Below are 13,071 nucleotides of genomic sequence, written 5' to 3'. Positions count from 1 at the left end.
GATTAAACATGAAACGATTCATACCCCCTCCCTCTGTGACTCTGGTTTTATCTGTGGTCGATAGAGGGCAGTAGAACATAAGCTTTGAACACACACATACACACACACGCATGCACGCTCGCACCCACGCACATGCTCACGCACACGCACCGGAGCTGGTTGAGTGGAGGGGAGTTACTCACCTGCATATGAACTTGAGTGTGCTGGCAGAGTAATGCTTTGTGATGCCTTATTTTTCTGGATGGTGGGCTAGGGATGGTGAGGCAGAGTCGGAAAAACGCGGGGACTGGATTTGCAGAGAGAGAGGTGAACAGATCCCTGCTGTCAAGTACCTGCACCTGCACCTCTCTGTCAACTCATCCTCTCTGAACATTTGCTCTGCCGTCTCTCCTCTAGTTCAGATTGTAGCTCATTTACTTGTGAATAGTTCATTATACCCGACAGATCTGTTGATAACTGCTAAAATATTTTATGCTGAAATTCGTCCTCTGACTTTGAATCAACAACTTTGCCTTCATTGTACACTTGTGTGTTTACACCATGCTGTATTTGGACCCCCTATCGTGAAAGCTACACCTCCATCCATCATCATTAGTTTCTGACACCTCTACTCACATGTACACACACACACACACATACACACACACTGGCCAGATGGGTCATTACCCGCAGGGGGGACACTCAGGACAAACACCTTCACTTCCTAGAGATCAGCAGCCAGTCTGCTTCTAATGGTTTAGGGCTGCTGGTGTCGTGGCATTTTGTGGCGGCGCGGGCAACGACTGAGCAAATCACTTTAACAAACACTTATCGTGTGCATCTCTGCATTCAAAAGCCAAACAGATGGAGCTTTGCCTGACGCGACCCTGATTTTTGGAACCATTACTGCTCCTATAGGAGAAAGCATTCTAACAGTCCAACAACAGAGACAGAGAGACTGTGAAATAAGCTAATTTCAATTGATCATACTTATGCTGTATTTGTGTGAAGTTAAATAAATTTAATTTAGGTGTTAAGCTTGTGTAATGATGTTTGCCAATGTCTAAATATAAAAATACAATTGTTCAAACATTCAACAGAGAATATCAACAGAAATATTACAAAAAGACTATAAACCTTTGGTGAACATCTAAATACCAAACATCATTTTACATACTCAATCCACATATTTGCACCTTGTAAAAATGTGATTTCCGCAACAGACTCCATACGTCATGTCCTGTTTCTTGCGTGTGACACGTCTGAACTGGACAATCTCCTGCTGCGACCCAACTGTCTGGACCTTTTCTGGAGATCATGTCTAAAAATGTGACATATCAGGTTAAGGGCAAGAAAGATGACACTGTGGTTAATGTTCACGAATAAAGATTTGTCCTATAAGGAAGGGGGATGCCATGTGCAGATTTGGGTGTAACTGCTAAAAATCTCCACAGGAATCCATGCTGTTTTACTGCAGACTTCATTAAAACACCTCCAGCGCAGCAACCTCGCAACCTTTACAACAGATAGAAAAATGTCCTGACTCTGCACCAGGGAATGTGTGTGTGTGTGTGTGTGTGTGTGTGTGTGTGTGTGTGTGTGTGTGTGTGTGTGTGTGTGTGTGTGTGTGTGTGTGTGTGTGTGTGTGTGTGTGTGTGTGTGTGTGTGTGTGTGTGTGTGTCTGTGATTGTGTTTACCTCTCTCCGTCAGCATCTCTTGTTAACTGTGACGTCTGGTGGTGTTAGCTGATTTGCTAGTTACAGTAATTACTGCAGACTGCACCATTGTGCGGTCGTCTTGATTTGTCACATGTAATAATTGTTACATGACGATGAAAAGACCACACGTGTGTGTTTCTTCCAGTCTGTGTCTGTTACATGTCTTAATTGCAGACGAGAGAAGGAAAATGGCTTCTTTTGACGGTGCCTTTTCTGCATTACATTACATTTAGCTGACACTTTTATCCAAAGCGACTTACAATAAGTGCATTCAACCATGAGGGTACAAACCCAGAACAACAAGAATAGAGAAAGTACAATTTCTTCAAAAAAGCCAAACTACAAAGTGCTATAAGTAAGTGCCATTTAAGTGCTACTAAATTGTTAGTTTAAAAATGTTATTCAAGGTATAGTCGGATGCATGTTTCCACCATTTGCTCACACATCTCTTTGCATTACTTAATTTTTCAATGCTGTGTCTTTCATTTGGTTCATTATCATAATAGTCTTTGCCTCCACTCCTCCACCTCCCTGTGCCCTTCATTTATCTCTAGAACAGAAAGAAATCAAAGAAACTCTCTTCCCTTTTCTCCTCTTTCCTCTCAGTTCATTTCTAATCTTCTAAATGACACCACAGACATGAATATTACCAAAGCATGTAACTGCATACCAATACAAATATGATTTGCTGTATAGTTCCCTCTGTGTTTCCATATCAGGGAGTTCCAGGTCCAGGCCGGTACCACATCAGAAGCCAGTTTGAGTCCAGTGGCAACCTGCCCAAGTTCACGTGTCCCTTCCTTTCTCAGACTGAGGTACAGTGCAAACAGAATTTGGTTTGAGTTCAAAAGCAAAGCAATTCACGACTCCACTGTGGGTGCGTTTTTAGGTGAATTGGGTTGTACTTTATAGGGCAGGTTCTTTCTCGAGCAATTTTATCTCTGCTTCTGTCCACCAGAGTCTGCTTTTTTCTTTGTGGTTTTTGTAGTTGCTTATCTGTTGCATTGATTTAATGTCTGTGCACGTTCTGCAGTGACTGACTTGAGGTTCATTATTTACAAATAAGAATTAAAGTCAATCTCAGACAGTAGAGCTTCTCTGTATATAATGTTCATTTTCTAATGCCACGTTTCACTGTGAGAATTGCTTCAGGGTGACCAACTAGAGAATCTCCAATAAAACCATGTCTGTGACATGACAGGTTGAACTGTGCAAAGAGCCTGTTCAAATTATCACAGTCGACCAGACCCTGTCTAGAGGAAAGGTCGTTCATCACTTCTCCCCACTTTAGATCTCCATGTTTTAAATGGGCACCTATAAAAATACACTCGGATGTTACTACTTATTAACTAATTGGTTTGTAACAATCAATCTCGTGGTTGGATATAAACACATTATTTATCCCAAACAGGACATATTAATAACGAAGACATCCTTTTCAGGCTTTTAAAACAGAAGTACTCGTATTCAGGTTCAAGATTTAATGCTCAGAACATGCATCACTCTCCAGTAACATTGCTGCAGCTCCTCTTTTCAGCCTCTGTCTTAAACACTAGGTTTTAGCTCCTATCTCTTTAAGGCCCCCCTTCCAATTAAGCTTAGTCTCCTCTGATTGGCCAGCTGGACCACTCTGTTTTGATTGGTCAGCCGCTTTCAGCGCACATGGGAAATGTCGACCTCCGCTTCATTAGCGGGCATGCAAGACCTGCTCGGCATGCGTAATGCAAATGTGGGCCACCGGGCAGCTGAGGTATCAGTTGGACTGATGGCGACGCGTTTCAGGAGCTTCAGGAGAGGAGCTGGCTTTGGGTGTTTCAACTTTGCAGACGTTTTACATACACATCGAAACTTTATAACACTAGAGGAAAGGAAAAAACTGAAAAAACCCTACATGTCTTTTTTAATAGTGTGGAGGGGGCTCAGTGTGTGGAAGCAGCGCTGTCTCGATAAAGAAGCAGCGGCATCAGAATATTTTTATGTATAGACAACTATATGCTCGTACTGGCGGGAACAGGCAGGCAGGGAATCTGTTACGACGATAAATCAAAGAGCCTGGTGGACTCCAGTCAATGTACAGAATTCATAGAGTTCCAACATTAGCTCCCTCTAATATCTCGTCATGCTATCAGAGGGGAGATGAACGTCTCTCACACAGTGTGTCTCCCTCTTCCTGCTGGGAAAAGTTCTACCATTCAGACTTTGCCTTTGCCTGCTCGTCCTCACGGCTTCAGGGGTATCTGTTTGGGGCAACTGTGGCTCAGTAGGTAGAGTGGGTCGTCCGCTTATTTAAAAGTCTTTGGTTTGATGTCAGCCTCCTTCATGCCAATGAATGTGTTATGTAATTTACTTCAACAAATGAAACTTTTGTCCATTTCTCTTGGAAAACACAGCACTCCACATCTGCTTTTCTTTTCCTGACAGTCACTGTGATGCTTGTCAGCAGTGACATGTTACATGTGTTTCCTTCACCCTCCCTGTGACCTGACAGACACACAGTCAGAAGACAACCACCCTGAAGGACATGTATCAGAGACTGCAATAAGACGGACAACATGACAGCTCCCCCCTAGTGAAGCCAATGCATCTCGATTGCCACCTGGTGACTGGCTGTGGTACAGGTCATAAATCCTGCTTCCTCCTTGTTAGTGGATGGGACATGGACCAAACTAAAGAGTCAAAGCAGACATTAAACACATTTTGTTTGTGTAATTTTAGGTAGATCTTATCACATTGATGTTCGTTCAAGTGTTAATTTCTCCGGGAAGATTGGTTTTATTTTGGATATTTGATGATATGAAAACAGGGTGAAACGTCTTGATTCACAGCTGTGACTTGGGATTGGTTGACCGAACCCATGAAGCCATTATCTTCTGCTTACACTACCACACTTGAATCATTGTTATCTTTATAATCTCTAACTGAAATCTAAACTCGCTTCTAGTAATGAAATGGTATGAAAATTTAGTGTCACGATTATAGTGACGAAAATGATCACGATAATATTACTGATACACAAGCAGTAATATCACCAAGTTTTATATTGACATGATTAGAGTATTTTCATTATTTATCGAAGGTGGTTAATTTAAGTGTAGACTTCGACCCCAAATGTCAGTCGGGACAGAATATCAACGTTTGTTAAACTCATGCAATGTGGCAACACTGGATGTTAGCATTTGTTAGCAATGGCCAGAGATTACTAACAGTTCTCCTGCTGTTAAAGCCCCCACGCGCCTTTTCGCTTCTTCTGACAAGTTTTTATAACACACGATGAAGTAAACTTCACACATGCACATAACAAACGTCTGCGCGCCTGGACACCGTTGCTCACAGATTTTACCATGAACTTTACAACGTCGTAATCAACTGCGGCTATAATGATAGTTTAAATTTCACACTGTAAATCTAACCTTAGGGAATTTTACCGTGGTAAATCGTTAAGCCGGTAACCATTTCATCCCTACTCGCTTCATGTGATCCCCAATAGAAAATGCTATTGGTTAGAGTGTTATTATCCGTTTAATTGGGAAGTATATACGGTAGGAGTAGTAGAAGGGATCCTGCACGGCACTCCAGGAAACCACACTTCTTCTCCTCCCAAACCAAAACACATAATTGACTCTGTAGTTCCTGGCTTAGCTGATTCGCTACCGTTCCACTTAAAAGCAAATTCAACTTCTTTAGCTTATAACTTCTTAATGCTCCACAGACAGAGAAACCAATCAGACCATATTAAAAAAGATTTCTCAGGCATAATCTATAGGAGGCAGACATATTCAATTTACAATTTCTCAAAGGAGAGACTGGATTTTAATATGGAATATATAAGATTAAGTTACAGATCCTAGACACTAAGCCGGGCTTTGCTTGTTTAATTAATGTGCTGGGAGTGGAGGATTTCTTCAGATGGGGTGAAGATGAGTTTATTAAGTGGCTCAGAGGAGCCAAGATGAAGGATGTGAAAATGTGTGGTTTGTGTCTCAGGAATACTTTAACTCCTCTGTGGCACTGCCCCACAGATTCCCTCCTGTGAAACTCTCCGACTGATGTTTTAATTATCACTCTGACACACATGCACACAATGTGACACAAAATGTGTGTGTTCAAACACACACACTCACACACACATAAAAAATTCAGACACACACCTGTGCGATTTTCTTCTGTAGACGGTTTCGCACACAAGAGGCAGGTTTTAGGATTGCTGACATGCACGTACATTGACACACACACACACACACACACACACCCCCCACACACAATTCTTGAAATTACCTTAATAACCTCTGAAACATAAAACATTTTGCTAGTTTCCTGGTGAGAACAAGTGATGCAAGATAGCAAGGTTTATTTGATGTGTGTGTGTCACAGTTTGCCCTGACCTAATTTCCCTGGCCTCACGCTGTGCTAGTACGTCGACCCCACGGTGCCACGTGTCACAAGTCATCTCCAATGCAGATCTAAGAGCGTCAGTTCTCTCAGATCTTCGTTTCCCTGTGGTTCCATTTCCATCTGACACTGTTACCCTGTGGAGGGATGGAGAGGAAACGAGGGAGGGGGGGAGTGAACGAAGGAGGGATGGAGGGGAGGATGGGAGGAACAGCTGGAATCTTCCAGTTCTTGCCTTCCCTCCTCCCTTTGACCTCCCAATTTCCCAATATCAAAGCATCAATCTGACACTTTGTGAAAACAAGCCTTTTCCTCGATTCCCCTGCCCTCACTTTAACACTCATTCCCCCTTTTCCATTTTGTTCCTTCACTTCCATTTATTCATATGCTGTAATTTTTTAAACCCTGATTTCTGCCTGATATTTGCAGAATTAAAATCAGAATAATTTTATTTTGCCTTTCATTCTTTGGTCTTCTTCACGGATGGTTACTTTTCTGTTCTCTCTCCTCCCTTGTTTCTGTCTTAAGTGCCTTTTATTTCTGGTCAATTGATAAGATAAGTGCATAATCAATTGTACATTAAGGCCACTCACTAAATAAAAATATTATCATGTGAAATATTAAACATACTTTTTTATTTTTTGTTTATACAAACATATAAATTAAGGCAAACCGAAAGACACTGAATCCTGAATCCTGTGTTATCTGATTTCCTGGGAATAAAAATAATAAAAAATGAAAGCCATTGATAATGTGACTGTGATGATGAGACACTGTAGCAATAAGACTTGTTCCGGTGAAACATGACATTTTTATCACTCGTAAGATTTCGAGCTTTAGGCTCAAAATGTTCACAGCCAATTCCAGAAATATCAACCCTCAGCTCTGATACACATATCAACGATGTGGGCAGACAATGCATTGAAAGGCTAATATGATTATTATACAGTACGCTATGAGATAAATGTGGTCTTGCCCAGAGGATGCGGTTGAATAGATGTAGACTTAAGTATTTTCAGACTGAACGCAAAGCACATTCTTACCCTGCTTAATTTGTGTGTTTCTACTAAAGCTTTGCATCAGTCTGAAGTCATCTTAACATGAGGTGGAATGAGTTGATGAGCATGAGGCCACGAAAAACATCTCTTTACTCTGTGGCCTCAATAATCCACATCAACAGACATTAAAACATTCTGTCACTGAGGCAACTTGCTTTGTGAACAGTTTAGCACTGATGATCAAAAGTATTCCCCTTAATATTTTGTATGAATATATTTATTAGTCATAATTATAATAAATATATAATTTCATTTATTTATTTGAATAGCTCTATTCTTAAAACTCAGTTACAAAGTGCTTCACAATGAGCAGGACAAAAAATGAAATGACAAATATATAAACAGTCCAGATATAATCAAAAAAGGCTCTCTGGTAGAAGTACATTTTGAGGTACCAGTATATGTAAAGTCATTAAAAATGTAATATTCATAACATTTTTAAATTCTAACAAACACTTCAGATACAACGCGTTTTAAGAAGGGCTTTAAAAATGGCCCTGGTTAGAGATGGATCTAAAGGAAACATAAAAACAATTTGATTCAGTTTCAACAAAGTTCATTTAGTCAAGTTCAGAGAGAAAAAAAAAGGTGTCCACGAGTAAGACTCACCAAAAAGCCAGTAGGGCAGAGTTGGATTGACAGATGCTCACAAACCTCAACTTTAAAACTGACATGAAATGAACAGTTCGTTTTTGGTTCGTTTTTGGTCTTACTCAAACTCTCGCTCCATCTCTAACCTGAACACTTCCCATCTCTGTCCTTTTCCTCTCCTCTCCACGTGTCCTCCTCCAGCGACACGTCACCTTCACTCGTTCTTTTCCTCTCATTTCTCCTGTTTCGCCTAAAAGCTCAATAATTCAACTGTGCATTACTAACACAATTTTCATTACCCCAGAAAGAAATTTTCCACAGGCTGCATCTTGTTTAACTGGAAAGTGCCAATCAATGACTGGCATGTCTCCAACAAACAGGTCACGTTTAAGATTATTCTTCTGGTTTGAACATCCTGTGTGTGTGTGTGTGTGGGTGTGTGTGTGTGCACATTGTAAACATATCCATGCTGGTGTTTGAAGGAATCAAGTTCCTTTTATTCCTCTGTTTGCGTTCGATAACAACCCACTAAATGGTTCAGCGGTGAGCGGCTGAGGAGAAATGTAGAGTTACATTGAAACACAGTTCACCTTCAGTAATTCTTACAGAAAAAGCAACTTTTTTCTGCTCCGGTCTCTTGATTGTCTGCGCTGTTATAATAGGCTATCAGATAAACACATCTGCACCCTGGAAGTGAAGCCGCCAAAGCAGTTTCGGCGCCAAATCAGCTCTGATATCAGCAAAACAGTCAAAGAAAATTACATACCTGATTGTGTGCATCATTACCTTTGGGTTATCCTGTTTACCATATCTCGTTCTTGCCGTCCTCGTCTCGCAGTTATCACCTTTTTATTCTTGCTCTAGCAAATTTTTTCTTTTTTCTTGTTCTTTCCTTTCTTGGTTTGACAAGTGTTAACAGCTACATCTTGATTGTGTCTGCAATGGGAATGGATAGAATCAGTTTTCACTCGCGGGTCAAATGACTCTGCAGTAGACATGGGGTTTATTCAGCTCTGATCAGCAGTGATGGAAACGAGGCCCCTAGGTGAACGCGCTAATTTGTCAGGACAGTGAGGTGAGAGAGTGCCTCAGTTTTCGGTGCGGCCATGGCGTCCAACATGAAGCACCGGAGGAAAAAATAGAAAGGCAAACTCCACCACTGGCAATGTGAAAGGAGTCAATCACCCTTTACTAGCAGGCTTACTCGCATTCAAAAACAATCTAATATTGGTGGAAAAGATGTATTAGACCAACTAGACACTTAACAACATGGCAACTTAATATGAACACCAAATGGTAACCCACCGTCAACCAATTTGGTTGTGAGCTGCCGTTCTGAAGCCTCGAGTTTGGCATTTTTTCCAGCGCCATCTTGTTTTTCATTGGATGACAGTAGCTGTCAATCACACAGTATCCATACCCCAATGCATACCGTCTTTTTTAATCTAAATGGGACCATGATTCACAAAATGAAGATCATGCTGTATATTGAACTTATTGACTTGAAATCAATACTTCTTTTCAAAACCTGAGGAGCCGCCCTCTGCTGGTCATTGAAGAGAATACAGGTTTCAGGCGCTCCCGTGTTGGCTTCACTTTCTGCGTCAAGTCTATGTCCATTTTTTTGTATACAGTCTATGTTAAAGCTGTAAAAACATTATCTTTCTTCAAATCAAATCAAAAGTATAGCTCCATTTCTCATCCCTCCATTAATTTACTGGTGAGCAATGATCAGTCCCAGACAGCGGACAGGCAGAGGACAGACAGATGGACGGAGGGACAGGCAGACGGACAGACGTGTTACAGACTCCATGTTTTCTGTGGCCAGTTGGTCTGTGTTTGTTCATGGTATTTGATCTCTGACAGTGAGACATGGCTCTCTGTCATTCTCTGTTCCTGTGGATAAAGCAAATATTCACAGCTGGATTTGTTCTTGTGGGCTCCAGATGTGCGCTGACTAGAGAAAATAAGTGGATTATTTGCTTTTTAAAACAGTGCTGATATCAGTTGGATCAACAGAACTGCTGTTATCATTAAGTATACAATTTCATTTTTTTTTGTCTCCACTCCTTTGTTTCTTCTCTTTCTCTGACCTGTATCCGTCTTTCCTTTCTTTTCATCTCCCTCCATTAGAGGTTTTGTTCTGTGAAAGAAGTGTCGCCCCCTGTTGGTGTGTATAATGACCCGCGCTGTGCCCTGGAGCTGCTGAAGAGGACAACAGGAGTGAAGAAAAGCCCGTTTGGCGTCACCGCTGTGCGCTTCAGTCCTAACCTCAAAAAATGCCTCACACCAGGTGAGGATGTGTGTGTGTGTGAGTGAATTTAGTCTTTTCGTATGTGAGGTTTCATTTTACATCAGCAGTCCAGTTTTCTCTTTAAGAGCTTGTATACTTCCATTTGTGCATTTGTCCATTTTTTTTCACTCTAATGGATCCAGCTCTTTTAGACTTAATGACAGTGGCTTGTCTCTACTGCCCATTTAATGTGAGACATCACTGACACTTGATTTTCAACTGAGGCAGGATTCAAATCTGCATCACAAGCTTTCATTTCAAACAAGTTGTTCTTTAATACATTTTAACTTGACATTAACAATTTCAAGTAATACTTTGCAGCTTGTATTAATATTTTGAACTAAACTGAAAGAACATTTTTGCGATTATTTTGCTGTGTGTGTGTGTGTGTTGAGGCGGGGGAGGGTGGTAGGTATTATTTATTTATTACCTTTTTATGTTCACGTCTGGGAACAAAAGCTAAATTCCCATAATGTTAATATTTAAATTTGAGGGTAAAGACATGTTTTACGGTTATTTACATGCTTGTATTGTCCAATGAATGAACTGTGAACAATTCCGTTCTGTCATTTCCATCGACCGTTTTGCATAAAAATATTCTTTGAACATCAAAAATAATGGGTAGATATTTTTTGTGCAGACATGATATGACAGTCAAATATTAGAATAGCAGTATGAAGTTTAGTGTGACACTATGTCTTCCGACAGAAAAGACATCTCCTCTGAGGGATAGTTAGTTCTTCAGGTACCTCGGGTTCTTTATGATGTTGTTTTTTCATCTCACATCAGTAAAAAAAGAAGAACGACACAAAAGTGACTCTTCAGAGAGACACACAATAATCCAGCCTGTGTCTGTTCTCTCCAGGTCCAGGGTCCTACACGTGTTTTGAACAGGGTTTAGCTCAGGAGAGTTTTAAAAAGGCTTTTTTAGAACGAAGCAGGAAGGGGGGCTTCGGTTCGACCGCCCAACGCAACTCACTCTTTCTCAACAAGCAATCAACAGAGGCCCCCAGTCCAGGCCAGTACGAGGTACCACCATCCATCAGTTCACTGTACTGTCATTCATTAACTCTTTTCTTTTCCTTCTTTCCTTCTTTCCTCTTTCCTTCTTTCCCTCTTTTGCTTTTTCTTTCATTTTTCTTTTGCTATATGCTCTTACTTTCCTTCTTTCACTCTTTTTAAATACATTTTTTCAATGTATTTTTGGGGCTTCTTATTATTTTTAATTGGAGAGGACAGAGAGCAAGCTGTGAAGGGAGGCAGACAGAGAATCAGGGAAGACATGCAGCACAGGGCCACGGGTCGGAATCGAACCCGGGGCGCTACAGGTGAGGCATAGCCTCGATGGGGCGGCAGCTCTACCAGATGAGCTATACGCTGCCCCCTCTGTCACTCTTTTTCTTTCTCTCTTCCACTATTTGTCTTTCTTTCTCTTTTTTCTTCTTTTATTTTTCTTTCATTTGCTCTTTAGCTCTTACTTTCTTTCTTTTGGTCTTTTACTCTTACCTTCCCTCTTGCACTCTTTGCTTTCTTTCTTCTTTGCTCTTTGTCTTTCCTTTCTTTCTTTCTCTATCACTTTCTTTTGCTCTTTTACTACTTCGCTTTATTTATTTCTTTTGCTCTTTGTCTCTATTTCTTTCTTTTGTTTCTTCTCTCCTGCTTTCTTTTGCTCTTTCACAATTTTTGCTCTTTCTTTTTCCTTTTCCCTTTCTTCATATCATAATCCTCATGGAGACACACTACACTCCCTGATATAGACAGGGCAGAAATATACATCTCTGTTACTACTTGAGTCCTACACTGTAAAGAATTGACTGTAGAATTAACAGTAAATACCTGGCAAAAAAGTTGCCAATAAAGTACTGTAAAATTACTGTAAAAAGAATTACAGTATATTACAGGATACGTTTTACAGTTTTTTGTTGTATATAAATTACAGCAATTTCTTGTTTGTTTTTTTTACAGAAAACCACAATTACCTGTAATCTAGTTTACAACATTACCTTGTATTCTATTCAGATTACAGAAGTTACCTGGCAACTAAAGTTGCCAATAAAGTAGCTGTTAATACTTACAATACAATATGATGTTGTATAATTGTTTTAGTTATTTTTTATTTTTTACATTAGCAGTTTTGCCAATTATGCATACTGTGAGGTATTTTGAATGAGACCAGGCATACTGTTTATCCAAAATTCATCTACATTGCACTAAAGTCTTTTCACCTGTTAAATAAAAACGGAGCCAGAGCTGCAACAAATAAAACTTTTATTGACACTCAATACAGTTTCACAACGTTTTAAGAACATGGTGTCCTTTTTTTTCAGAAAAGCTCTTAAACGTAAATTATACATCTTTGGACACCGGCCCACTCCAGTGGAATTCAACATTGACCAGAGTTTCAACTAGTCAAACATTATTAAAACTGACAACATACTTGGCTTAAAGGCCCAATCTGAAACCAGGACCTGAGGTAGAAAATGTATTAAGAAGAAGGTCACATAATTTTGTGGTATAATTTACTTTTAGCTAACTAGCTAAAAAAGATGACCTTTTTTCAGTGTGTTGGAAATCTTAATATATCAGCAAAAGAATGTAAATACTAATAAAATGTTTAAGAGAAGAACAATGTCCAGTCACATAGTGAGGAGGAGAACAGTCCTCATTCTTTATGTTTGACTTACACTCAAAGCCATTCAAAGTCCATTAATCTCTTGAGGAGAGAAGAGCCGTGAGGACTGACAGAGTTGTTCTTGTTTTCACGCACCTTCCACCTCTTTGGCAGACCAGCTTTGCCGTCTTGGTGCCTTTGGTTGGATTGATTCCAACGAAACATCTGAAATCACAAAATCACACGAAAAGAAACTTCATGAAAAATCGGCGCGGCAGATCCTTTAAAAGAGGGAGCCGAATCCATCAGGTTGTTCAAGACAAGATAATCATTTGCCCATTTAATATGAAAAGCAAAACTTCACAAGATTGCATGAGCTGACCAGCAGTGATATAGTTGCATCAACATAACCTCAGGCAGCAGGTCCTCTGG

General features: G+C 40.2%; 1 protein-coding gene across 4 annotated transcripts in view; it reads left to right on the top strand.

Moving 5' to 3' along the window:
• stpg2 (sperm-tail PG-rich repeat containing 2) overlaps positions 1–13,071 on the top strand; it is a 129,070-nt gene that overhangs the window by 10,260 nt on the left and 105,739 nt on the right. For all 4 annotated transcript variants that reach the window (XM_034596442.1, XM_034596441.1, XM_034596440.1 and 1 more), the window contains exons 7-9: positions 2,417–2,512; positions 9,869–10,028; positions 10,894–11,057. In XM_034596442.1, the coding sequence (XP_034452333.1) occupies positions 2,417–2,512; positions 9,869–10,028; positions 10,894–11,057 (420 nt within the window). The remainder of the gene's footprint in view (positions 1–2,416; positions 2,513–9,868; positions 10,029–10,893; positions 11,058–13,071) is intronic.

Source organism: Hippoglossus hippoglossus, chromosome 9 (genome assembly GCF_009819705.1).
Source record: "Hippoglossus hippoglossus isolate fHipHip1 chromosome 9, fHipHip1.pri, whole genome shotgun sequence".
Classification (NCBI taxonomy): Eukaryota; Metazoa; Chordata; class Actinopteri; order Pleuronectiformes; family Pleuronectidae; genus Hippoglossus; species Hippoglossus hippoglossus.
The sequence above is the reverse complement of the archived record's forward strand: the minus strand, read 5'-3'. Positions and strand labels throughout refer to the sequence as shown.